General features: G+C 37.6%; 1 protein-coding gene across 3 annotated transcripts; it reads right to left on the bottom strand.

Annotated features, from left to right (window-relative positions):
* Positions 1-27,375, bottom strand: TRDMT1 (tRNA aspartic acid methyltransferase 1). Of its 3 annotated transcripts, XM_088161112.1 has the most exons (12): positions 27,224-27,320; positions 20,392-20,533; positions 19,759-19,868; positions 18,240-18,316; positions 16,699-16,770; positions 13,859-13,924; positions 12,355-12,424; positions 10,979-11,062; positions 10,111-10,481; positions 6,172-6,229; positions 5,034-5,163; positions 1-617 (listed from the first exon to the last, which is right to left on the bottom strand). In XM_088161112.1, exons 4-12 carry the CDS (start codon positions 18,275-18,277, stop codon positions 517-519), a joined length of 990 nt encoding a protein of 329 aa, XP_088017238.1. In that variant the 5' UTR covers positions 18,278-18,316; positions 19,759-19,868; positions 20,392-20,533; positions 27,224-27,320; the 3' UTR covers positions 1-516. The 3 variants fall into 3 exon arrangements, with proteins under 3 accessions (XP_088017238.1, XP_088017236.1, XP_014731126.2); XM_088161110.1 differs by lacking the exon at positions 20,392-20,533 and having other exon boundaries at positions 12,355-12,421; positions 27,224-27,375; XM_014875640.2 differs by lacking the exon at positions 20,392-20,533 and having other exon boundaries at positions 27,224-27,374.
* Between the last annotated feature and the right edge of the window lie 122 nt (positions 27,376-27,497).

Here is a 27,497-nt window from a genome sequence, read left to right as displayed (position 1 = left end):
TTGTATATAAAATACTGAATTTAATAATTTCATTAAGTACAAAAATCACATCAAAATTTCAGGTCAGATATACAGTAAATCTTTTCAGAATGGATCACTTACATTTAAAGATGAAGACATTTTACACTTAGAACCTGGTCTCTGCACCTAATCAAAACAGCTTTGACAGTTTCACACAGTCCTGAGAAAATTGTTTTAAGGTAAAAAAATAAAATAAAATAGTCCTGTCCTTTCTCATTGAGGTATTTGTATATGCTGCTATTTTTCATTCTGCAAACTAAAAAGAACATTTAAATAAAGAAAGTAAGTCCTGTAAACTGCCATTTAAATAAAACACCTATACAGTACAAATCCATCACGAATGCAAGTTATTAATAAAATAACAAAACTGTTCAGAAAAATGTCTGGACAAATATCTTGGTAAGCTCTGTTTTTTGTCTAGGTTCCATCAGCTTTCTCCTAAAGATGGAAGTATTTTCTGTCACCAGTCCATATGCATCAGTTTCAGGTTCTAAATTATTCAAGGAGAATGGAGATCAATTTTGCCACCACGTGCACATTGAGACTGTTTCCCAGAAGACGATAACATTGCTTTACTGTTACCTTTTCAGGAAAACCTGAAACAAAAACATAGTGCAACATCACCAGTCTGGGTTTGTTTCTATTTTGTAGTCTAATTTTTTTTTAAGTGAACATTTCTTAGTGCAGTTATCACAGATTGCAGCAGGATTCACCCCCCCTCCAGCACCCCCCCCCTCCAAAACTCATGAGGTTACAAAACCAATTCACAACCAATTCATTGGATTTGTATCAGTTCTTCTATTACCAATACTGCCATCTCTAAGGTTTCACAAGAAGCTTCAAAACATTCTTCTATTGTGTAACTACTGCTGATCTACCTTCCCTTCAGAGAGCTCAAAACATCCAGCAGTCTCAGGGAGGGGCAGCAGCACTAAACCCCTGCAGAACTGCTACTCTAGATAAGATCCACAGAAGAACACGGCCACAGCAGAAAGAAGATGCGACAATGCTGCAGATGGACTAAACTGCTCTTCTCAATAAGCTTTATATTGTACTTCCCACATCATCCCCCCAAACAGCTCAGGCAATTCACAAGTCTCTCAGTGCAATATATCACCTGTACAGATTCAACGGTGAGCAAGGCTTAGACAGAGTGATCAAGCAGATAAACAATTTTCTGTAAAAATTGTTCTGTAAAACAAAATTTATTTAATTCAATGCCAACCCCATTAAACACACTCAAATACAGACAGCATCAGAAATGTCCTTCCCACAGTAAGTGCGTGGCCTGGCAGAAAGAAGGGAGCACCAGCCCAGGTATTGTGAAAGGGCTGTGTTGTGTACTGACCAAGCTCCTGAGAGTGAAGCAGTATCGAGCAGCCAGAGGGTCTGCTCTGTCCTTGCTTGCACTCTCACCTTATTCCAACTGTGAGGTAAAGTACATTTGCTTCAACCTGACTGAAAGATGAAGAGCAGTGGGGACTTAACTGTTAGGGTCATATAGTAAACTGCTGAAACTTGGCCACATTCAATTATTTCATCATTCCCTAAGGGGAAACACCCAGCTTTGACTCAAAGGTCATCACCACCCCAACTAGCTCAGATGCACAAGAACACTGTGAGTACAAGTAGTGAAATGTATGCTCTGAGATTTTCACAGCTCTTCAGAAATTCTCTTCCAGAGAGAGCTCAGGAGAGAATGATGGTTATAGAGCCAAAGGAGGCTCTGAGGAGGAGGTGGTGTCTGGGAGGAGTTGCTCCATCCTTCTCTGCCAGTTATTAATGCCTCGAATGTGGACTGCTTTGGTAAACACATCTTCTGCCAACTCCATCCACTCTGCCCAGCTTCCTGGCACTCACATTTGGGCAACCATTCTTCTGTCTTTGGAACTATCACTTGCACTCCCACACACACATCCTCAGATGGCGTTTTCACATTCCATCAAAGAATAAGGTACAGAATAAAGGCATTTTAAAAGCATACATGAAAATAAATCTGTATTTATGTAAATTAAATGTATTACACACACACACACGCACTTACAGCCCAAGAAGCCTGTCTGAATCTTGAAAATGTCAGAATTTCTCCTTTTACCTTTTGGCAACCTAAAGCAAATAATTAATTTTCAGAACTCATGATTTCCTTTATCCCAAGCCTCCTCCCTCTGACTGTTAACATTGTCTTGTACTTTCTATCTTCTTAGCTCCAGTGTGGCCTAAATCAGGTCAGATTCAACAACTCCCAGTATGCTGGCACTTGCTGCACAGCTCTCACTGTAGCATTTATGTCACACACATACATTACAGTACCTGAGGACACTGGGCTCTTAATAGCACGTATTTCCCCACCATGCTGGCTTTTATTTCCTAAAAGCTTGCATACATTGCTAATATGAAAAATGGAAAACACATCCCAATATCATTCTCATGAAAGCAGGTCACAGGTGCAAGAATGCTCTGTTCACTTTTAATGATATTGCTGTGGGACCCACCAGAGTGACTAAGACAAATGACTGCAGTATTTCACTGAACTATAGTGCAATTACCATTTATACATTTAGATGTTAAAAGCACAAATAAATCTAGTCATGTTAAGAATGAACAATGACTTTAACTCTGGACCTCACATATTAGAAAAGGCCATCAACTTCTTAAAATGCAGAACCATTTAGACAACCACATTTCTTCTGATGATACTGTAGCTGCACTAGTAACAGCATCTGTTACAAAGCTCCTGAGAGTCTGTTCACATAGTTTTCAGCTTACAGTTTCCTCATTCTTCAGTTTCTTGGACCAATAAGATATTTGCAGTGGGTACAATTCCAAGCTTCCTGGCTTTGAAAATTTTAGCCTAAATGTTGCTGTCACTACAGAACACAGTAGCAGAGAACTTCTAACACATTTTGCTCTGAAAATACCATATTTCACAGTAATTACTTGAATTTTAGCATGGGAGAAATGCTGTCAGGGAAACACCCTTTGCTGCAGCCATAAATAAATCCACTTCCAAAAAAAAAATCCAGAGCTTTCAAATTGTCAAAAGAAACTGAGATTGCAGTACCTAAATTCACTCATGATTTCCATCAGCCTAGAGTTGAGTAACCCTTTTTTAAGCAAAAAGTGGGAAAAGTTTTAAACCCAGAGAAATGTCAGACTTGTGACTCAGTGCAGGGGGAAATGCATGTTCTGTCTATGACTCAGGAGGATATGTGAGAGGAAACCACTGAACGAGAGAGAGGCTTGTTTTATGTGTCATCAAAGCTGGAAAAGCAGTACAGAGAGGGGAGGGAACTGCAAGAATTGTAAAACAGTTATAATACTAACTGTCATAATTATGGCAACAGGGTACTCTCCTCTTAGAGGTGCAATCCCAGCCAACAAAAGACAGGTCTGCTAAATGAACACATTCTACATGGCAGTGATCTGGATGATCCTCAAATTCAGAAGCCTGACTTGTCTTCAAAGTTCTGGTCTGGTCTGCAAAAATACCAAAGCTCACAGGTGTCTCTGCAGATGAATGCGAAACAGAAGGCTCTATGAAATTATTAAAATCTGATTTCACAACCTGCTCATCCCTAAGTAATGGAGTCTTCCAAACATAAACTTCTCCACTGTCTCAGTTGTCCCTTTGTAAATTACAAGCAACATTAACTCTATTGTACCTCTCAGTAATGTTTGCAGAGACTGATTTAACAGTGGAAAAACTCTAGCTGTATTTTAATAAAAAAAAGAGAGAAAATGGGCAAATTAATACTCAAAAGAGACCTTGAGCAGCATAAGCCTATAAAAGCCCAATCTAGCTCTGTTAAATTCAAGGATCTTGACATTAGCCTACATTAATATGGAACAGTGCTAAAAAGGCTGTCTTCAAGTAGAACAGATTCATTAAAGAAGAGGCTATGAACATACATTGCATGTTGGTATGTAACAACACAGCACACTTGAAAATACTCATGAACATGCAAGCTTAGTGCTGGCAACTCTAATTTCACTGTGCAACCTTGATAATGCTCCAAATGTAGCAATTTTGAACATAACAAGTAATAAATGAAAAAAACAAATTAAAACTGTGAAAGAAAGAAATACATAGAAACAAGTCACATTTCTTAGAACTCTAAGTCACTGAGGAAGTCAAAGCAAAATATAGCAAATTACTCAAGGTCAATGCTTATTCTTATTCTTCGAGCAATCTGGTTTGGTGGAAGGCAGTTGGAAATAGATGATCTTTAAGGTCTCTTCAAATACAAACCCTTCCACGATTCCTTGGATGCTTTTGCTGCTGAGTGATAATAAATTGATCTGATGTGATGTGAGCAGAACAGTTTCTTAACAAATAGTAACAGCTACACTTTCCTCCTTGCCCTTTTTTACAAGGAGAATTCTGATCAATTTACTTCAGGTTTAATTCTTTTTGATGTGTATCCAGTGCTGAACCTTGCTCCTTGACTCCTTGTTCCAAAAAAAAAAAAAAAATAAAACCTCTTAGAAAATGAAGTTACTGATCAAGGACTGCCTTTTCTAGAAAATAGTGATGGCTTAATAGATTGGTTACTCCTCAGCATAGAACTATCTGTATCATCTGAAATTCTCTGTCAGCAGCTGTAAATGTGTAGAAGGGAAAAAGCAAACAGCTCAAACTCTGAGAGCCACAAACCGACTTCCTAAACTGGAAAGATATGTTGATTTACCATAGTTGTGAGTAACACCAGCTGCTGAGTAAATAGTTTCAACTTTAAACAAAGGTATTCCTTCATTGCACTTCACTAACAGAACATTTTGCATGCCAAAACTTTCTTCTCAGCTTATGGAGAAAAACCACACCACAGAAGCTGATTCCTACAAAACATGAAAAAAACTAGTGGAAATTTAGAGAAATTTAAAGTTAGCCAAACAACAAAAATCAACCAATCAATCAAACCGAGAGGTCTGAAAAAAATGCAAAATAAAAAGATTGGATTAGTCCCAATTTAAAAAAATACATTGTCATTTCTGAAGAATAATGTAGCACATACCAAATTCCGAAGGGAATCCATGAAGATTTGCTATTTCTCTTGGGGTAAAGTACCTCAGTTTTAGTGTTGATAGTCTCATAAGCTTCTCTTCTTCTGGTAATTCATCAATGTGTTTAAACACTGATTCAAGCTATGAAGAATATAGAAATCAAGAAATATGACTGATGCAGGCCAAATATGTAAAATTTACAGTCACATCTTAATAGACTATTTCCTTAATTATCAAAGTGACAAAGACAATTGCATGTTTTGCTTGAAAGTGTCGTTTGCATTCTGTTTCTGCAGCCAACATCTAACACATGGACTTGCAAGAAAGAAATCAATGTCGGCATAAGGACATTCAAAATTTCTTCCTCTAGTTCCAAGCTATACCAATACTTAATGGGGCAATGAAAGAATAAACATTTGTTAATGACAAAGGACAGTGATCCAGTAGAACTCAGTAACAGACCATTCATACAAATTAAGCTATGTGGATACAGCTGTTTTAATACACTTGCTTTCAGATTATCCTGAATTCCAGAGCTGCATTCCTTTTGTACTTAGAAATGCCCTATAATATTAGTGAACAGCACAGAAGTGCAGGAGGAAGGGCTGGTGTACAACACAGGCTCTGTGAAAAGTATCTTTGATTACTGATTAACCATTGCTTTTATTACCTTCCCCAATTCCTAAATACCACTTGGTCATGGACTTAGTATCAACAGTAGGACTTTTCCAAATACCCTTTGAAGATTAATAATTTCGAAATTCAAACATGATAAACATCTGACAATACTTACTGAATTATATGCTTTAATTCATAACACTGTACTGTAGGTTCTCCATAGAACTAGTAATTTTTAAGGTTTCCACAAACCCCTGTGAAACCTCTGTACAACATGACAGATAATAAAATAATAGCACCTCATATTCTCCTCCCAGAGAGACACGGATATAATTTTGGTCTAAACAAACTGCTGTCTAGGAACACAAAGTAAACCAACTGGAAACTCAGTTGCCATAAAATGTATATTTAAAAGTTTTTTTTATTATAATATTCAGAACAACAAAGGAGAAGACAGAAAAACCCCCAAGCTCTGAAATAAGTCTCACGTTTTAAAACAAGTGATTCTAATATGTTACACTACACACTTACCTGTACATCTACTGCTGTCTGCAGAACTGAGCCGGTCCCTTCTACATAGTGTCCATACCTTAACAACAACAATAACAATCTTAAATTAATATTTTCACTGGATTTCATAGCATTGACAACGGCAAAGGTGCAGGGAGGTTACTTAGGTTCCTTTGCCTTGACGAACAAACAGCCTCCTGGATAGATAAAGCAGAAGGCCTTGTTACAAACTCTGCTAACCCTTGGAATGCAGTACCCTCTGAACGTGCTCTCTGGGGATGAGTCTGCCCTCAGTGCTCAAGGGTTTATCCACACTAGTGTCTTAAACATCGCAACTCCACAAAGCCAAGGATCACCAAAACCAAAAACAGCTACACTGCCTAAAACAATTTTACATTATGGCAAAATGTGTTAAAGGTCAAATGGTCCCAGGGGTTCAAATTAGCTCCCCTTATTAAAAGGGGGATCACTAGTGTGAACCTCTAGCTTTGATGTCAAAGCATTAGGAACAAAGTGGTTCAGCCAGGTTTAACTTCTGGTTGCTTGTAGATTTTCCACTGAAGTAATGGCAATGGCCAGACATCTATGCAGAGCAGTAGAAAAAAGAAAGAAGAAAAAAATTAAATCCAAGTAAACAGCAAGTAAACTTCCATTCTGAAACCTATGATAGCTGTTCTGCATGCTTTGTGGTTGATTGCTTAACAACATGTTTACTCTGTAGTCTCATCAAGGCTACCATTTAAATATAATTATGGGCTTTCAGAAACATGCTCTGTTGGTCTAACTAGTTTGAATATTCTGAACAGAAAGAGTGAGTCAAGACAACAGATGGCTTTGCCCTGTGGAAGAACTTCAGAAGATCCCCTGCGTTAGAGGGATGTAGTCTGCAACAATCGTTAACAGACACTCTTCTCTAGTTTTATCTGTACAACTGTAGAGACAATTATAAAGGTCTTTTGTTCCACTTGGGACCCATTCCTGAAGCATGGCACAAGTTATGTTTCAAGCCTCTCTAATTCCACAGTGAATAAAAGAATAGTCTCTCTTCAGCACAGACACAATGACCCAGCACGGCTCAATCTTGAGTATTTCATCCTCAGCTGAAAAAGCTACAATTAGTTCTGCCAATAACAGCCAGAGCAGCACTCATTTGAAAACAAATTCTTCCTCAGGATCAGAAGACCTAAACACTATTACAGATTAAATACACATGGAATCTAACTGTTTTGTAAATACATACTCTTTAATTGGTTAGTTGCATTCTGCAAATTCCCTAACACAAAGTTTAACAATATAACACACACAGCACTGAGGAATCCTCATTCTCTTCCTCTAATATAGCATCTGGTAACATTTCAGTTTAATATAACTGAGCCAAAATAAATAAATACGGTTAAATTCAAAGTGGTATTGCAGAGTTTTATTGGGAGAAATAAATACTCCTGTCTAAATAACTAGCACTACAGTACAGAACTCCCAAAAAAATCCAGTTGGTGTCCATGTGCTTTGATGGCCGTGTGTGTGTGCACGTGTTGCTTTTTTAATACAAATGTGGGCATATGGCTAATGTCACGTTAGCTGGATTGTTACCAATTATTATTGAAGCTGCTGACTATGGAAAAGTGAACATTCCTACCTTAGACCCAGAACATAATTAAATTTTGTCACAGTAAAAAAATTATGTATTGATTTTCTGACATTTCATTACAAGTTATAACGAAAGAAGTTGGCTTAAGAAATTACAGTCTTCAATTTTCATCTGATTCAAGATTCCCTCCCTCTTTTATTTCTGTAAGCTTTAAAAAAATCTTTTCATTTCATACATGTATTTTTTTCTAGGTATATTGTGTCAATTTCCACAAAGCGAGAAAGCTTTTCTGATACTTGCACTATTTTGAAAGGTATCACTTCTCTTGTCAATAGCATATAAAAAATTTAAAGTATGTCCAGAAGTACTACATCTAGAGAAGTTACATCTAATTTTCATTTCCTCTGTCCTTTAAAAGAGTTGATTTCCTTTCAAAACTTCAGCTACCACATACTCCAAAGAGAAACCATGGTGTTGGTAGTCTCACAGAAGTCAGCAATCATTCACTAAGTGCCCAGGAATTCAGTGTCAGAAGGGCACATAGAATTACCTGCTTGATCTCTCATGCATTATAGGCCATTACATTTTGCTGTGTACTTCACCAAAGCCTTTCAAAAGACATACTGGTATAGCAAAAATCACTGATGAACTATCAGTGTTTGAGGTCCCTGAATTAGCAAAGACTTGAGAAGGCATATTCAGATTATTTCCATCACATGAACCATGCTAGAAATACCTGAAAACCAAAGAGAAAAGAGGGAAATTTTTCTCCTACTCTCAAAGCTAATGGTCAGTGTGACTTACAAGAAAGATACCAGACATCCACAGTAGCAGAGGGATTCTCTGTACTATGTGGAGTGCTGTTTCCCATTCAGGCACCTTTTTCCTAGATCTCATGCCTCAGAGAGACAAAAACTGAACTTCTGGAACAGATACAGCAGGGACTTATTCCTGGCCTCAGAAAGAGACTTTAATGAGATGTAATTATAAACCTTCTCTTAATGCAGAGCTGGAAATGAGATTATTGCATTGAGAACCATGTTGGCAACCCAAACCCTTCCCAAAGGCTCTTGAAAAACAGAACAAAGATGGTAAATCAGACAGAAACTACCACCACAACTACCTCCATATCAGCAGAAGGATAAGAGTCAAGTTCCTCTGGTGTCAGGTTTCCCACCACTATTTACAGAGACTTGATATTCAACTACTCAGGAGCCTCCTTCAGCGCGATTTTGATAAACATGACTACAAACTACCACGACACACCCTAGTGAAACCACAGGTGGCCAATTACTTTCAATGACACTTAAGGCAAACATAAGACACATCAGACATCATTCTGGCTAAGGGTTTTTTTGACTATTCTAGTTACGAAAGGGATTTCACAAGATCCTGACTCCCCTCACCTCAAAGGAGTGAGGGCAGAAAAGGCGCATACATCTATATCAATGAGACCTGAGGGAAGGCCTTTCCCATTACATAAATTTCAAACTTTTGAAATTCTTTTTCTTCTTCCTTATTGTCTAAAAGTTAAAAATAACAAAATCCTGCAGGAATTCTGTCAGTTTGGCAGTATAATTTCTACTAATTAAAAACCAGTTACAATTAGCTTTAACTCATCATCCAAGCCATTTTTTTGAAGCACTCAGCAAATTCGTAAACCCAATCCAATTAGAAAAACATATCAGTATTAAAAATTCCCACAAATTTGCAGGCTCCAATTGGAATGTTTTATTACAAATGCATTCAGTGGAAAAGCTCCTCACCAGTTGTTCACAGAGTTTCAGAACACTCACCAACTTCTGGAAGTCAAACTTAAAATTGCAAGGTAAAAATCAGAAAACTACTTAGACAGAAAAGCACTGATGTTCTGCTCCATCAAATATGATTTGTAGCACAGCAACCTAACTGGTTTCATGACAATCCACAGCTATTTTGATCGACGTAGCTGAAAAATCCAAGAAATCAATAAACTGTACAGTGGAGACAGATTTAATGAGGAATGGATCTGCCATGCATGACACTTTCTAACTTCATTGAGCAATATAAAGAAATTCATTAATGAATCAGCACTATAGCATTCTACTGGAACCATATTTCCGCAGGGGTAATTAAGCTTCTGTGAAGGTCAACAACAAATGGCAACTGTCTTTTGTGAATGCCTTTTTGGAGTGGGCACATGATGTTCTGCCAGACAGTTTCTCATGCAGGCATTCCACTGGACCAGCACGCACACTCTAGAAGGAGATTTCTTTCAAAGGCCTAGGATTTTTTGATGAAACACCTCTCTATGATTTTACAGGACACAAGCAAGAAAATACACTTCAAATTTCAGGACATGATTTAGCAAGACATTTTCCTGCCCAACTTACCCTTTTGTAAAGCACGTGGATCTCCGGCAGGTGGGTTTAACAATGTCTAACAAGAAAGCATAGCGCAGTAAGGACTTTGGTGGTAAGAAATACTGACTCATTTCTTCATTTTCCTCTTCCAAGAAGTCTTTTAGCATTTGAATAGAGGAATCACTATCCTGATTGTGTTTCCTTTCCATTTCTTCTACTGTTTCAAGCTTAAATAAAAAGGCCCCTTTTGGTAAACTCTTCTTGCTGCTGCAATCTGGACCAATGTTTGGACCGAGATTCTTCTCCTCAGAGGACAAAGAAGAACTGATTTCACCCACTTTGCCAGCAACCTTTTCCTTGAGTAAATCTTCTGGATACTGATCTGGGAATCTTGTCAATATCTAAGAGGAAATTGTCACAAAAATAAAATTAAATAACTTTTTTAAAAAACAACTTGACAATCAACCATACAGTCAGTAAGAATTCCTTCAGAGATGCTCAGAATAAGGGAAGAAACCTTAAATGTTATTTTCATGAAGACTTCAAAAGTAGTAGCACTGAGATTAGTTGACCTATTGGCAATGATGTCAAAATAACCTCAAATAATTGCCTTTGCCAAAAGACCTTTCCAAGTGTGCAAAAAATTCAGCAGTATGACCTGTTTTCTAGCCCACTATCAGGCTAGAGAACACATCTCCCAACTTTTTAAAGCCATCTAAGCACAGACATGCACATCAGTCCTACAAAGCTCAATATCCAGGCTGAAAAAAGGAGACAGAATTTAACTTTTCAGTTGGAATAATTAATTCTTTTTTCATCAACACACATCACTAAACTGAAAATTTAACGCTCAATCTTCATGAAATGAAGCAAATTCAAGTAACAGAAATAAACTCACTTGACCAGGAGCTTGAAAGGAAAATGGTTCTTGGTGAAGCTTCGCAATTAGAAAATACCGCAGCCTAGAATTGGGAATGCCCAGCTGTAATCAAAATTCAGAAGCCTTTAGTCCATGTGATAATAGAGAAAAAGTGGTCTATACCATCATACAAGTTATCTGCCATTACGTGCAGAAACAAAACTATGTCATACATTTTGTGACTTCAGAGACACCAGTATTCACAGAATCAGAGATTCATAACATGGTTTGTGTTGGAAGGGACCTTGAAGGTCATCTAGTTCCAAGGCCCCTGCTGTAGGCAAGGGCACCTTCCACTAGACCAGATTCTCAGAGCCCCACACAAAATGGCCTTGAACACTTCCAGGGATGGGGCATCTGCAACTTCTCTGAGCAACCTGTTCCAGGGCCTCACCACCCTCATCACAAAGAGCTTCCTCCTGATTCTAATCTAAAACTACTCTTTAAGTCTGAATCCATTCCCCCTTGTCCTGTCACTATCGACTCTTGTAAAAAGTCCCTCTCTGTCTTTCTTGTAGTCTCCCATCAGGTACTGGAAGGCTGCAATTAGGTCACCCTGAAGCCTCCTTTTTTTCCAGGGTATTCTCTAGGTATTAGTTGATACTACCTACACACTTGTAACTTCCATACCTAGATACTTCAAAAGAACCAAGTGAGCAATTATTCTTTGTATCGCATAGTTTTTACTTTCTCTGTAAATTAATATGAATGTAGACAAAATTTTATGTTATGCAAGAAGAAACTTTCCATGCCTCACGATTTCTTGGGACATGTACTATCTGTTTCCTGTTAAAAACAAAAAAGTCTCTCTTTGCCTTTTTAAACAAGGAATTATAAGACACCTAACAATTAAATATATATACCAAAATTGGTTTCCAAGCTACACTCTATTAGCTTCTCTCAAATATTTCTGGTACTTCACTGATTTCAGTTAGTCTTGCACAATCTGAAATCTCTCTCAAACTTTTTCAGTTGCCAGGGTAACATGGAAACAAAGCTCCTCCTCCCACAAGAAACAGTCATATTTTCTGTGCTGGGAAATCCAGAGGCACAGCACTTCTGAAGCAATGAGGCTCCTGCAGGGAAAACACCTTCCTGGTTACAGTGCAAATTTATGCCTTCTCAAAAATATCAAATGGCAGCAAAGCAATATGGGACTAGGATCTGAACCCAAACAGCAATACAATTATGCCAGTATGAGAAATCAGAAATCATGTCAGCTGATTTTCTCATTCAAGTGTATCTTCAGCTTTGGGCATGATTCTCTTTTCTAATACACAAGAGAATTTTCAAGTGTTCTTGGACTCAGTACACTTTGAACAGTTAAATAATATTAGAGCAATTTTAGTACTCACACAGGTTGGAGACAAGAGAAATTCCTGATATTTAAATCCACATGTTGCTAGTGTTTTCAAAAGTTCACTTCTGAAAGGAATCAAAAAGCAGTTACTCCCTTCACATAGTCTTTAGTCCCTTTTATAATCCTAAATAAAAACAGATTAAATTCAACATCATATTTACCAAAGCATTCATTGAAATAATTGGACAGCAAGTTATTGATATGTCATCCATTACTGAATTTGAGAGACAACATACAAAGTTCAGTGTTAGAGACTATTATACATTCAAAGGCACCTCACTCTTATTACAGTGCAAATGCCTCTTCAAAAACATCCCATCTCTAGAAGAGTAATTGTAGTGTGTCAACGAGGAAAGAAATCAGAGGGCAAGACATTCTTTTTATTTGGAATCATAAACCAGGAGATTAAAACTACTACAAATAGCTCACTACTTCCTTCTGCTCACATACACAGCACCAGCTAAGCGTAACAAAAAGTCTAAATCGAGGGATGAAAAAAATCAGTGGCTTTGATTATAAAAGTGAGGTGGGACTGTGCTTTATAAACAATGAAAAGAAGACTGTAAAGGAAATAATCTTATAAATACTTTTCTTCTGTATTCCATGCAGACTGCACTAGACTGGAACTGTAGAAAAGGCAGGAGCTGTGACGTGTACCTGGTATTGTATTGCATCCCAGGTGCTGTAAGAGAAAACAAGTGTCCTAACTGGGGTGTTTTCTGAAGTACAGCTTGTCCCAGGCACTGGCCAGCTAGGCACTGCCTAGGGAATGCCAGGGTCTACAAGAGAGGACCATGAACACTGAACCAGTGAGAGAGCTGAGCATGTCTCCCAGCTGCCATATTCATTAACAGCATGATATGCAAGGGTGCTGTTGGGGCTTTAAAGAGTGCACAGAGAGACCCCACTCTATTCCAGCAAGAACTGAGAAGGAAGATTGCAACTTGCTCTCTTTTGGTCACAAGAGAGGAGAGTGCTCCTGCTGTCATTAGGTAACTGTAGTGACACCTTTCCTCTTCCACACTCAGACCAAGACTAAATGCATCTTTCTTACTGCATCTCTGGACCATTTGATGACAGCCCTGAAGCAGGGATAATCTACTATCAACAAAGGTACTCAAGAAAGCCCCTAGACTGTTCTGTGACCGTAACACAAGATATCATAGGATCCTGTCCTCAATAAGCCCCTGAAACCTCTGAGTGTTACACCTATTGTTACTTTTCTTTGAAAACTAATTCTGACCTTTCCTAAAGGAAACATGAACATCAAATAAAATTAAAAATAAAATACTGTTGTATTTTACACACTTAGAGACATAACCAGTTATCTAGTAAGTTCTTTTCACAACCTAGAATTTTAATTCCTGTCCCATCTCAAGCTATTTTGTCAACTCCAATTCTAGGAAACAAAAATCCCTTCTAAAGAATAAATCCCTTCTCCTTCTAAAGAATATATCCTTTTTGCAAACTAAAACCTGCATGTATTAATTAGAGTTTACCTTGCAGAAGAGGATTCAAATCCTTTAACGTTTTCTAAAAGTAGGTATTTTGGAAGCTTCTGAAGCCTACAAGGAAAAAAAAAGGCAAATCAGAGTTACAAGATGTAAAGTACATTATATTCATCTACAAATCTGTTCAGCTAGCAGAAAGATCAAAGTATTTCCACATCATGCTAGCTGTTAAAATTTAGCATCCTTAAAAAACCAACTGAATTAAAAATGTGGACTGCTGGTAAAAACCAAAAACCGCATCTATGTTTGGATGAACAGTACTCCATGCATGTACTTTTGAAAATGTTTATCACTGTTCATTTCCTAAAGCACAATAATATTATTCAACAGATTCAGTGTATAATAGGAAATACAATTGTTGGGGGAACATCAATTGCTACTTAGCCATAAAAGTGTTATTTTCAAGTGCTTGTACCTGAAATCAATGTCAAAATGTCACATAAACTTTTCTGATAACACATCAGAACTGGTATTCATTTAACTGATTTAAGAGACACAACATATTTGGAGTTCCAACTGCAGATACTCTAAATTATCTAAACTTGACTTTTTTATTTTTTGGGGGGGAAGGGAAGGAGGTGTCTCAGCTTCAGCAAGATCAGTGCAAAGGTCTGGAAATAGGCACATTCCAAAAACAGCATATTAAATCTGGAGAAATGAACATGCCCAAACTGTGCCAGGACCTGTTCCAACAATTTAGAAGCACAGATGATTCAGATTCAAGTCTCTGGGAACATTCTGTAGCACTGTAATAATGCCACTGTAGACACAGAATGTCTGTCACACACTGAGATCTCAGAACAACATACAGAAGTAGGATATTAATGCCCCATACAGCAGCTTCATGCTTATTGAAGTTAGCGACTTCAGACTTCTACTGGAACAAATCACAGCAGAATTAGTTTCAGCACACTTTTAATTACCACCAATTAAAGACATCACATGAATTAAAAAATAATTAAAAGAACCAATGCATCTCACAAGAAACTATGCCAAATTTAAAAAAACTACTGAAAAAATAATACTAAATTGAAAAAAGCAGCAGCAACCAAATTCCTTGCAGAGGAATGGAGAATATATCTGCTGGTGTGTCTACCCACAATCCTCATCACTGACTACTATGAAACTTCTTTTTCAGGAATGAATCCACAGCACAGCCTGAAATGCAAGCACTTGCAAGGGATCGACAGATCACAAGGCAAGTAATCACTGTACAAAGTGGAAGTGTTAAGTACTTGGCAGGTATTAACATTAAAAGTGTTTCTGTAAAAGCAGCACTTTGACGTTTTAGCATTGGATTTCACCAGGTTATGGCCTGGACACGATAAACAGATGGTATCTGGACCATTTGGCTTGGACTTGGCTGGCTGGGTGCTCCAAGGATTTCCCGGGTCTTTCCAGATCTTGAAATTGTCCTTTCCATTATCTCTAATATTTGTCTTCCCAGGCTACCTCTGAGCCTCATTTCAGCAATATTTCATTATAAAAGGCTGAACAAAAGGTAAGTACATCCAAGGGATGAGAAGTTATTTTATACTTTTCATAAACTGCATGCAAGCCACAGCAATTTAAAATGTAAAGGGATAATTCCATATTAAGAATTTCCTTTTTTGGGGCTGAAGTATTCCATACTCAATGTCTCACAATGTATTGCATTCAAAAAACACATAAGCACTATCTTAGTAAAACACAAATCCACTGGAATTGAGAAACTTTAGAGAAGCCATCATGTTGAACCTACTAGTGACTACTTAGAGTAGGTGCTACTTCAAGAACCCTCCCCAAGGAGATAAGGGACATTAGCAGCGTCTCCTGGGGTGTTGAGATAAAACTGAGACAGCCAAGCCCAGGTCCTTTGCATCGTCATGATAAAAATACAGGTCCTGGAGTGTCTAAGGCTTTGGTTTTGAGAAGGAAAAGCTTCTGTCATTTATCCAGCTAAGCCCACAGCAATTGGGAAGCAATATTTCCATACTAATGCACTATAATGTCCAAAAGCAGACAGCCTCTTAAGAATGCCTCAGTTTAACGGAAAAGAATCCCCAGGTCAGGATGCCTTTAAGGATATCTTCACTTTCTCTCCCTAATTTTGTGTCTGCCATCAATACAAATAATTATGGCTGTTTTATTTAGAACTGGGATCTGACCAGGCAAAAATTGACAGATGAATATAAAGACAAGGCTACTATTCGGACAATGCACTACTATTCAAATTCTTTAGTATTACTACTCCAAACACAAGACAGTACTACAAACGAAAAATACACAATCTCCCCCAAGATATCTAGAAGCAGCACCAAAAAGAACAGAGACTTTAAGAAAGAATGGAAGGGGCTGCAACGTGCATTGCATTGTACAGTCAATAATATATTCAAATCAACTTTCAAATAGTACCTCTTCAAAAGATCACTATATGTTGAATCTAAGCTTTTTTAACCCAATATTTTAAAAAATTACCATGTTTCCGTGAGACCAATAGATAAACTATTATCTACTCCTGCTTCTACATAAAATCAATGCAAATTTGATGTTGAGCTGAAAAGAACTCTCTTTTCATTTATTATCTAGGCACAGTTTAAACAGACATGCAATGAAAAGGAAACCAGACAATCAGAGCATATACAGCAACGAGGTGATTGCAGCATTAGTAAAATACAAGTATTTGTAAGTTACTTATGATCATGTGAAAACAAACATGGAATACAACACTAGTAGTACCCCTCTAAAACATTACAGATGTCTTGTCTCACTGAAATACAGAAGACCTAGTTACAACAAAGCCCAGTTACAAAAGAGGCTTTAGAATGGAGGAAGAAATTAATTTATACCTTGGGAGAATATCAAGGATATAGAGAAAGCTCTTTGTCCGAGGATCAGACACATCACCTTGCAGGCCAATTCTAAGAAAGAATAAAGAAACACTGGTGTATTACTCAGAGCAGACTGGCAATTAAGTTACATTTTTCTAAAGAATGCTGACACTTTGCTTTGAGTTTCAAAAGGAGATTCTGCAAAAGCATCACGTACAGACAGGAGGACCTGCTCACAGAGACAGTGTTCTGAGAGATGCTCTAAGGAATGAAAGTCTGCTCCTGGAATCCATCAGCTCACAGCAAGGTTAAAATTGAAGCATTCAGTAATGAAATCCACTCCCTAGTCTGCAATTCCTTTAGCATTCTGGTCTTGTCCAGCAAAGCCTTTGAACATACTTGGCTCTGAATGAACAAAAAACCCCCACTGGGTTTCTGGGAATACCCTGCTATTTTGCACTGAATATATTAAATTATTTCTATGAATTAAAGCCTCATTGTTCACCATTTAGCAGGATTGAGCCCCACATGAATAACTTTGGAACCAATTTTGTAACACTAAACTGGACAGATTATGTAGGTTACAAAAATGATAATGATTCCAGGCCTGTGTTTCTCTTGCTTATACTTCTATTAGCTCATTTAAAAAAAAAGAATAAAAGCTTTGTAGAAGAGCTTTAGCATGTAACTAAATTAATCAGTCACACAGAGATTTTTCTTTTCATCATATAATAAAGAAAAAAAATCTTAAATGCTTCCTATATACATCATAGGTTTGCACTAATTCATTTTTATAGATCAGCACCACTTTACTGGGATTTCTTTTCAATCTTAGAACATTCAATGAGATATACTTTCTTACACCATCAGTATTATCACCATCAACAGGCTTAATGAAGCTACTACTTTGCATGAGTGCAGTTACTAGAATCTTACCCCATTGGTCACTGCTGTCAAATGATATGAATTACAAATTAATCTGACAAAAGTACCTCACTAAACCCAGTCCTTAATCAGCAAGATATTTCTCTTTATCATCTACAAAACCATTCCAAAGCCATTATCCTTCTAGTCTTGGCTAAAATAGAAATATTCTTCAGAATAAACTATCTGTGTGCATGTGCAATTTTCAAAGTACAAATAAAACCAGACTACACTCTTAAGTCTCAGGCAGAACTGAGAAATTCCAATTCTCCTGCTGGAGTTATCCCAGGAAAATATTAGATTGATATCCAAAAGGAAAAGCAGCACTCCTAAACACTACATTTCAATATTAGAGGAATGATACAGTTCACAAAATAGGTGGTATAAGAAGTTTGCTTAACTTAAACTGAATTAATCTACACGTATGCAAGAAATGTGACCAACAATTACGATGCAAATTGCTGCATTTCTTTTGCTTCGGTAAACATCATGGTGAGCACAGCTACAACACATTTGCTTAGGAAGAGAAAGATACACAGATCACCCTCACATAGTGTCACTCTTGATAGACATCTCTCCTTTCACTGTATGTAGTGCAATAACTGCACTATTTTCCCCATGTGTGCTGTGCCTACCTTGTAAATGGCTGACAGGGAGGACTCATCAAAATCATATCAAAAGATAATCTGTCAAATTCTTTCAGTGTTATGCCCTGAAAACAGAAGAAAATAGGATGTTGAGTGTTGTGAACTCTGTGAAATTCTCAAGTCATCTTTCAGATGAAACTAACCCCTCTTACTTCCATTGTATGCTTCATTGAGCAAAAAACTCTCCAATCTCTCATTTGACCTAGTAATTTCAAAATCTTTTCTACCTTGGCAAAACACAAGATGTAAATATGCATTCACTGCTCTGAACATAAAACAAAACATTTACAAGGTTAGTATTTATACATAATCTTGAGGTTTGTATCTCCTCATTCTTTGAGGTGTGTAAGTGGTTCTTTCAGTAGATACTGCTATTTCTCCCGAAAATAAAGCATCATTACTATCATAAAGTCCTTTTACAGCAAAAACAGTGTTCACAGAGTAAAATATGTGTAAAAACATGTGAGAAGAAAAGTAGCTCAAGTGTAAATTCTTAATTACACGGGTAGGAATTCCTTAAACTAAGTTTTCATCAACACTAGAAAGTCAACACATTAAGGGGTCAGGAGGGAAGAAGGACAATGATCAAGTTACCGTAACTTGGACGAAGAAATCACTCCTTACATATTCTGAGGAATATCTATACAGCAAATATAATATAACTACCTTGAGAAAACTAGACAAAAGCTGCCATTTTTCCCACTATATTTGAAGAAGGTGTTACTGACTCTAATAATCTGTTATTGTCTACTATAAAATGACACAGGTAAGGATTCTTCTTCTATTTCCATTATAAAACTATAAACTATCATTTGGCCAATTATTATTGAGTGCTGAATAAGCATTTAACCTTTAGCCACCTATTTAATTCTTACTTAAGCTGGTGTCTTAAAACAGACACAGTATCTTTTATTGTCATGTTGTAAAACCCTAAAAGAAGAATAAGAAGTATACAGCAATTTCTAACTTAATCCAAGCAAAACTCCATGTCTAGCTTGCCTCTCATTTATTAAAATAGAATCCAATTTCACTTAGTTGTTTTTCAAATAATTTGGCGAGTGATAGAATTCCTAAAACATTTTATCTATTGAGCCCATTAAAAAAGATTCAAGAGTGCTCAATCCAATATTTTGTTGTTTCTCAGAGCCCAACTATAACTACAAAACAAAGGCATGCCTCCAAGTAATTTAATTACATTTTTTCAAAGTACGTGAAAATATTTTTTTAACCTAAAAATATGATTTTTGACATTCCTTTACTGGTGGCAAGCATTCCTCTTGACATTTATATAACCTTTCTTGATGCTGCAGGCAAGACTTAAAGGAAAAGCCTGCAGTATGAACATCCTTCCTCAACAAGCAACTACAGCACAAGCAATCGAAGTTATTGTAAAACTGCTTTATTCATAGTGACATCAATCTTTTTGTTTCTCTTGTTACTAATAAAGACAGTGAAAACAGCTAACATCTTACAAATGCCAGACTGTAAAAGCACATTAATTACTCACCTCAATAGTCTTTGCCCACAGTGGCGTGCTGGGAAAGTTGTACTTGTAAACATCATTGGCAAGAGTGTTCACATCAACAGCAGCAACAACTTCGGCATATGTACAGCTTTCTAAAAGTAAAAAAAAAAAAATTAAAACTCTAACTTCTCTTTACTACTCCTAGAAAAAGGTATTTGCTCAGTTGTGTTACAGCATCACTCAAAAACAAATGCCAAATCACACAATCAAATTCTACTGTGTTGTCTTTGAAACTCTGTATAAAAAACATACTGTTTTTCTAAACATATGGGCAAAATTTCCCTCCCTTATATATCCAAAAATGGAAGCTTACTGTGCACCTAACTAGTAGATAAAAAAATTCCAAACTGGGTGCACCTCTACAACATTTCCACCTCTGTGCAGGTCTCTGTGGCCAGCAAGTTCCTTGGCTACAGGAATCTCAAGTCAGCCTGACAAGTCCCACTGCCTTATCCTCTGACAACTTAAAGAAATAAATATGTTATATATATATATGTTATACATATATATGTTATATACTACTTCTCATTATTAAAAAATAGCACCAATATGTTTGACATATGTCTACTCTTCCAATAAAACTTTTAAGTTGCCTGAAAAAACATTTGTGCTTACATTTCAGTAAAGCTTTAGGCCTCAACTGCTGTCTCCTTTGAGTTAAAGGTCCCAAAATACCAAACTTGGGAGCTTCTGCTCTCTTGGATAGAGATGTTATTGAAGAGAGGACAGCATAACAAATAAACTCACAGCTAAAACCCTGAAACAAAAATACACCAAAAAGAATGCAAATAAACTCTTAATTTATAAAGTAAGAGAGTATTAGGTTCTACAGAAGCTAAAGAGATAAAAAAAGCAGTGTTTACTCCATTACTCATTATATCACACTATTTGTTATTACTAAACACAGTACCTTCACTGAGGCTTTTTATCCAAGAAGATGGGCTGTGGTTACTGTCACAGCTGCAGGCAGAGAAGTAACCCTACCTCCTGATACCAAAGATCAGTATCAACCACCAGGTTATTTACATTATGGTCAGCATTACAAAGCCTCAGGTGAAACACAGGTGACTTTAAAAAACTTTTGTAAATCAAAAGAAACAAGGCAAATAGCCACATGCCTTTGAATAATCTCACAATATGCTCAAGTAACACATTAACAAATGACCTTAGGAGACACCATATAAATTTACTGCTAGTCAGCTAATTATTTACAGTGAGAGGATGAAAGCCCAACTGGGATGATCCCAGTGGATTTAATTTTGAATAATGCAGTTACCATCCATCTACTATCTTTCAGATTTTCAAGGCTATCTTAGTCAAAACTAAGATGAAAGAGAAATCTGAGTATTGAAAGATTGTAGCAGACATTTTAACAAGGACCAAGCTGGCTCCTCCAGGTTTGCTTGGTGCAGTCGAGAGCAAAAGGATAAGGATTGTCACAAGATAAATACTCACAGACCATTAAGGGTCAACATACAAACCATTATTTGCCATGACTGTCTTAACGTTTTGACCACAAGTTATAACTAAGAACTAAATACAGGTGTATCCACAAGGACAATAGAATGACTACACCTGAGATTACAGAACAGGTATGTTAACACTGACATCTAGCGTGAAAAGAAGCTGGAAGAATGCCTCAATTTACAAATGTATTCAAGAGCCAACCTGTCATCTTACTAGAACAAAGCTGCAGCATCTAAGTAACAGGAACAAACTTCCAATACTGTAGAAGAGACCACTCTTCTCACTTATTCAGTTCCTAAAACACATTATCCTAACAAGCTAACCCTTACTGTGCTTTGCAGGTACTCCAAAGAAAAATAAAATTTAAAAAATCAAGACCCTTAAATTATTATCTAAATTAACATAATTTAAAAAGGGCAATTGGGAAGGCAAACTGTGTTCTCTCATAACTCATGATTCAGACACTCGGTTTTTTTACTGCCATCCATACAATATCTCCCTGTGTACATACAAGAAGAAAAAACTACTAAGCACTTTACAGGCCAAAAAGCCTGGAGATACTGGAAGAGAGCACACAGCTAATAATAACCTATTGAATCTCCTTGGAATACAATGTTCAGTCTAAACCAGAAATGTATACCAGCATGGAAAAAGGACAGGAACTTTTCCTGAAGTATTCCACCTGAGATCCTCTCTTCCTAATTCAAAGACCTGATAACTTTTTCAAAGCTTCTCCTCCTTTTCCTTTAAAAGCTGCAGCTCACTTGGGAATTCCTGTTACAGAACAGACTCCCTCTAAAAGCTGATTAAGCGTATTTGTGTGGAAATGCCCTGGAAACGCATGAAGGAGCTCGAGCAGACAAGCAGCTCTCACACATCCAATCTAACAAAGAAAAGCTTGTGTGAATTTCAAACAATGTGAAAACGCAACATTTGTAAAACTTCTCCTGAAAGTTAAATCACTTCATGTCAAAATGTGATATTCTGCTTTTCTATAGCAATTACATTTACTACTTGAAAATTACTTTAAGGAATGCATCGTAAAAAAAACCTGAAAGCAGAATCTAAGAAAAACAGAATCAAAACTGGGATTGACTATCCCCACTGACAAAAGGCATAAAAGCAGTTCAGGAATCGCTGACTTGGTGGGATGTTAAATCAACTCCCCAAAATACATAGCAGAACTTCAATACAGAAACAGACAGCTCTGGAGACTTTTTTATCACCCTCATCCCATTTCCAAAACACAGATATTTAAGAGAATTATGACAATGCAGGAAACAGTATAATTTTATTCACACTAAAGAAAAAATAATACACATTTCCTAAGTGAAACTAAGATGCTGCTGGAATACATTATTTTCAAGATTCTCAACACCAGTTTTTGAACTGAGATTTTCCATTTCTGAGCAAGTTTACATAATTCAAATGGAAGTCACAGACATGATGGGGAAGTTACTGAGGGAGGTGTTATGATTTATTTTTAGGCAGACTAGATTGTAATATTCTCTCCTGGTGAAATCAAATTTGCATCATCCTATTAGTAAAGTACAGATTTCACACTTAAAGCTCAAAACCTCTTGGACCCAGAGAGCAGAAACTCTTTGACTGTTACTTAAACTGCCTAAAGAGATAGCAATCACACTTTGGGTCCCAGTTCTCTACTTTATTGAATACACAATACTTACAAGCCCTTTCAGCTACCGAGTTGTCATTCTTGAGGGAAAGGGACACTGCTGTAAGGATTAGAAGGTGATGCATTCGAAACAAAGAAAGACAGGATGGGTGCATTTGCTTCTGATTTGAAAAAGTAAACTCAAAGAATGTCACCTCTAAATGCTAGAAATAAAATTTCTGACATTATGATATCTATCCTTTTCATCTTCAGAATTGATTCCTTTGTCATGTGTTTCTGCAGACCTTAAAATTAACATAGATCTGTTTATATTCACTACTGTACTTTTGCAACAGAGTCATCAATGTCAACAGAACACACGAAACACACTGTGTTATAACAAGGGCAGTTTGGTGGATGTCAGTATATTGGAAAATAGGAGCCAGAACAATTATCTATTCTAACAGGTATATGGAAACAGATGGAAAGGGGAAGATTAGTCACGAGTTTTGTCAGTCCTGTTTCTTTTTAAAACAGAGAGCAAAGATTTAATTTCTGAGTTGTCAGCTCTTGGCTGAAATGATTAGGCTGAACTGTCCATGGCTACAGTCAACACGACTATCAGTAAACTCGATACTTGCTTCCTGCAGGACACTTAGCAACTTCTTTCACTGCTCTATTTGTACAGGATTTGATCATGTTAAGCCATATAAACTTTATCAACTTACATTATCAATTGGTACCATCCCGTGCTACAAAGAGCGGTATTTTGGAGAAGCATTAAATTGAGTTTATGTGTAAAAACTTGCTCAAACCAGCAATATTTTTGTTTTGCATTGTGCTGAATCTTAAAGCTGCTCGTCAGTTTTGTCTCCTTTGCTTCTTCTGGTGGGATAGCTTTGCTCAGTGTAAATACACATACCAGTTTATTATGCTGTGCAGTTCACAGAGACAATCAAATAAAATGAACAAACATGCATAACAGAGCACAAGAGATAAAAGCTGTTACTCTGTAAAATTGAAATATTACAATTGCAGAGGAAAAATATCACCACCTTCATCACTGCAAAATTATGGTATTTTTAAAAATATGTCCTTTAGTGTTTTATGCAAGAAGACCTTTTTTTCAAGGACTTGGCAGATTACAAACGCTTGTGGCAGAGACATAGAACCCACTTTTCATGGGAAAACTGCCTAAATTAATAAGCCAGTTTAGGTTTGTTTTGGTTGGGAAGGAGGAAGAGCGGGCTGTTTGTTTAATGGAAAGTTGCTAAGGAAATTGTAGCCATAGGTTTTCCAAAAATAAACCACTATTTTTCACTGCAGAAACTCTTTATAAAGAACAAATTCACTCACACACACACATAAAAATTATCATAGATTTAGACATATATGACTTAAACATCAATCTTTATAAATCCCAAAAGGCCTAGGGTACAGGGTGGGAAGAAGAAAGAAATGCACTTTCATCCCTTAGCTGCATCAGTCTTTCAAGAGTATGAATATGAACAGCCTCACTGATTTCTGACCTTAACTAAGATCAACTTTCTAAGGTGTATCTTTTTGCAGGTCTTTGGTGTTAAATTATTATTATGAAGCATTCAAAATCTAAAACCAGAAATTCTGTATGTACTGAATTATCTATAGCTAAAGTACCAACACAGAGGTAGACAATCCCCAATATTTTTCTTTTGCAGATTTAGACTGAAACCTAAATTCAAAAATAACCTTCTCTTCATTGTCAAAGAATGTGATTCAACTATGAAACTACGTATTTACAACTTCTATGTACTCTTTACAGAGAAACACTTATAAGAGATTATAAACTTCCATCAATATGTGAAAATTCAATTATTTTTTCTGTAGGTAAGGACAGTCTCAAAACCAATTGCATACTGTTTGGTGCCAATGACACTAATGACAGCTGCCAAAACAACAAACATTGTTTTCCTACAAGCTATCCTATAACTAAGTTTTTGAAAGATCATAGCCAAGAAGGGCATCAAGATTTCCTGAGAAATACGTATCTGCCAATTGAAACACTGGCAATCTCATAGAAAAGTAGAAAGTTGGACCAGCTGACCTAACCATAAGTAACCCCATTGCATGGCCAGGAACCAGCCTGCCAGAACTGCAGAATCCCTTCTGCAGAACAAGGCTTTCCTGGGATGCTGCCACTGAAATACAACACGGTCCCTCCATTTTCTACATTTTTCTTGGCTTTTAGATTCACTAGAAACCACACCAAGATAATATATTATTATACATAATCTTCATCTATTGTGTATCTGGCTTATGGAAGCACTGGCACAATGGAGGCATTTCTTTCAAACTTCATATTTATATGGAAAAATCCCCACAACCCTTCTAATATTTCCATACATGATTTTAAAGGAAGATGCTGAACAATCTGCCACTTGCTAAATGGAGGATAGGATCAGAGAACTTTTCAAACAGCGTGGTTTCATGTACACATACAGGCCAAAAACATGTAAGAAACACATTATTAAAGTATTTACAGAGGAACATTCACTTCTTTTCTGTTTTATTTGCACATAGAAGCGAACACTTCAATGCCCCTTAACTTTACTTTGTTTCTTCATAAACTATGTAAGAAAACTGAATCCAGATGTCTAAAGACGTTAAAAACCAGCAGAAATTATCAAATGCCCAAGTATAGCTCTGCTCCCAAATGAAATCCAATTCATCAAAAACAGTTTTATATAATAACCCGCTACTAAATACTTAATTTAGTGCAAATTTCATAGGACACCTTTTAATCAAATTGCCTAGTACTTTTAACAACTCTAAACAAGATTTTCATCTACAAGTGTACAGTTTGGACTTTTCCTGAGACAACACTGCTTAAGTGTGCTTAAAAATTGCAGCACACTACTGAACTGCCTCAAGACATATTATTATGGCAAGAATACAACTAGATAATTCAGTAAAGAGTGAAGGAACCATGGTGTAGGCCAACTTTCAGGAACCAGTCCACTTTCTACAGAAATATGGCAATTGTCTACAATACATCAAAAATGGACAGCTTGACATCACTTCAGAAAACTGGTTACTAGAAAAGCAGCATGTTACCATTAGCATGTACACTATACACAAGGTATAACACACTCTTTTCATTCGACAGAAACTCCAAAATCTGCAGTTACAGACAAAGCTATACTTTCCTCTTAATATTCTAAGAATGTCTCTGGAAATAAGGAAAATACATCCTCAAAACAGGTGGTTAGGAACAATGCAGGAATCTATTTTGTTGTGTATTTTTATATATAATAAATCTAATAAAATGTATTACTTCTATTTATATTTATAAATAAAGCAGATATTCACACATATTCAGCAAAAATAGGATAGTAGGAAAAATGCCACTCTGACAATTGTGTTTTAAGTAAATGAATGATGCTAAATGGATTTCACTATGTAAGCATACTCTTAATATTCCATAGCTCCCTGGAAAAACAGCAAGATAATGCAAGTTTCTACCTGATGATTTTATGACAATGCTCCCTGCTAATGCTCCTGAGGACTGAAGCATTTGAAGGACTGTAGTTACAGTTAAAATTACTACAGTGATTCTCATAAATTAATCTAATGTGTGTTGAAACCTGTATTTCAGAGTAATGAGATCCAGGGTACTTTACACAGGAAATCAATAGCCCTAACTCAAATTTTGATTTGGGGAAGCCAATTCACAGAGAGTCTACAGGACCAGCTGAAGGTCACCCAGGCCATGCTTCAACAATTCAGCAAATCGAGCTCCAGAGTTCCTTGTACCAGATCAAAAGCTCACCTGGGAACATGGGCTGGTGTGAACTCTCTATACCAGCTCAAATTCCATATTCAATGTTTCATGTTTATAAAAAGCTACACCAGCCTCAGATGGTCAGGCTTGCTCATATTGGAACATGGCTCAGCTGTTCACCTAACCATGGCCTATAAAAACCAAGTGCATGTGCATGCCAGTGGGAAACGCTGGCTCATGTGGCTCATCCTGGGCATCTCAGTGATCCCCATCCCACCTCCAGCCGGGGTGCGTCTGCATTACACAGAGCACCTAATAACAAACACAACATCACGGCCCTTTCCAGAAGCAGCTGCCAGGCCCAAAGGAGCAGGGATCCCTAATTTCCGTCCCTAAGTGCTCCTGGGTACCTGGCGCCACACGCCGGAATGGGGAAGGGGCTATGGGAGAAGACATGCCGGCTTCTCCCTCCCCATGGAGAGGAGGGGCGCCCTGCATTGCCCCCCCCACCAAGGACGGGGGTCCCTTAGAGGAGATGGAGCCCCCGAGGGCGGGGTGTCCGGAGCGGGACAGGCAGCACGGAGCCCCGCGGGACGCGCCGGTACCTCTGAGGGCCTGGTGCATGCCGCCGATGCCGCTGTAGAGCTCCAGCACCCGCAGCGCCGCCATGCTCGGCCCGCCGCGCCCGCCGGCCCGCCCGGCGCCTCCCCGAGCGCCGCCCGCCCGTTCCGCCGCTCTTTCGTTCCCCCCGCCCGCCCCGGCCTGCGCTGCCCGGGAGCGGCGCTTGCCCGGCTTTGGTGGTCGCTGGGGGAGCCACGGGTGGGATCGGCCCCACAGGACGAGGCCACCCCCGCCTCAGCCGGCCCTGCTGCCCCATGA

This window comes from Sturnus vulgaris, chromosome 1 (assembly GCF_052056855.1).
Source record: "Sturnus vulgaris isolate bStuVul1 chromosome 1, bStuVul1.hap1, whole genome shotgun sequence".
NCBI classification, from domain to species: domain Eukaryota; kingdom Metazoa; phylum Chordata; class Aves; order Passeriformes; family Sturnidae; genus Sturnus; species Sturnus vulgaris.
Note: the sequence above shows the minus strand (reverse complement) of the source record. Positions and strands in the feature narration are given on the sequence as shown.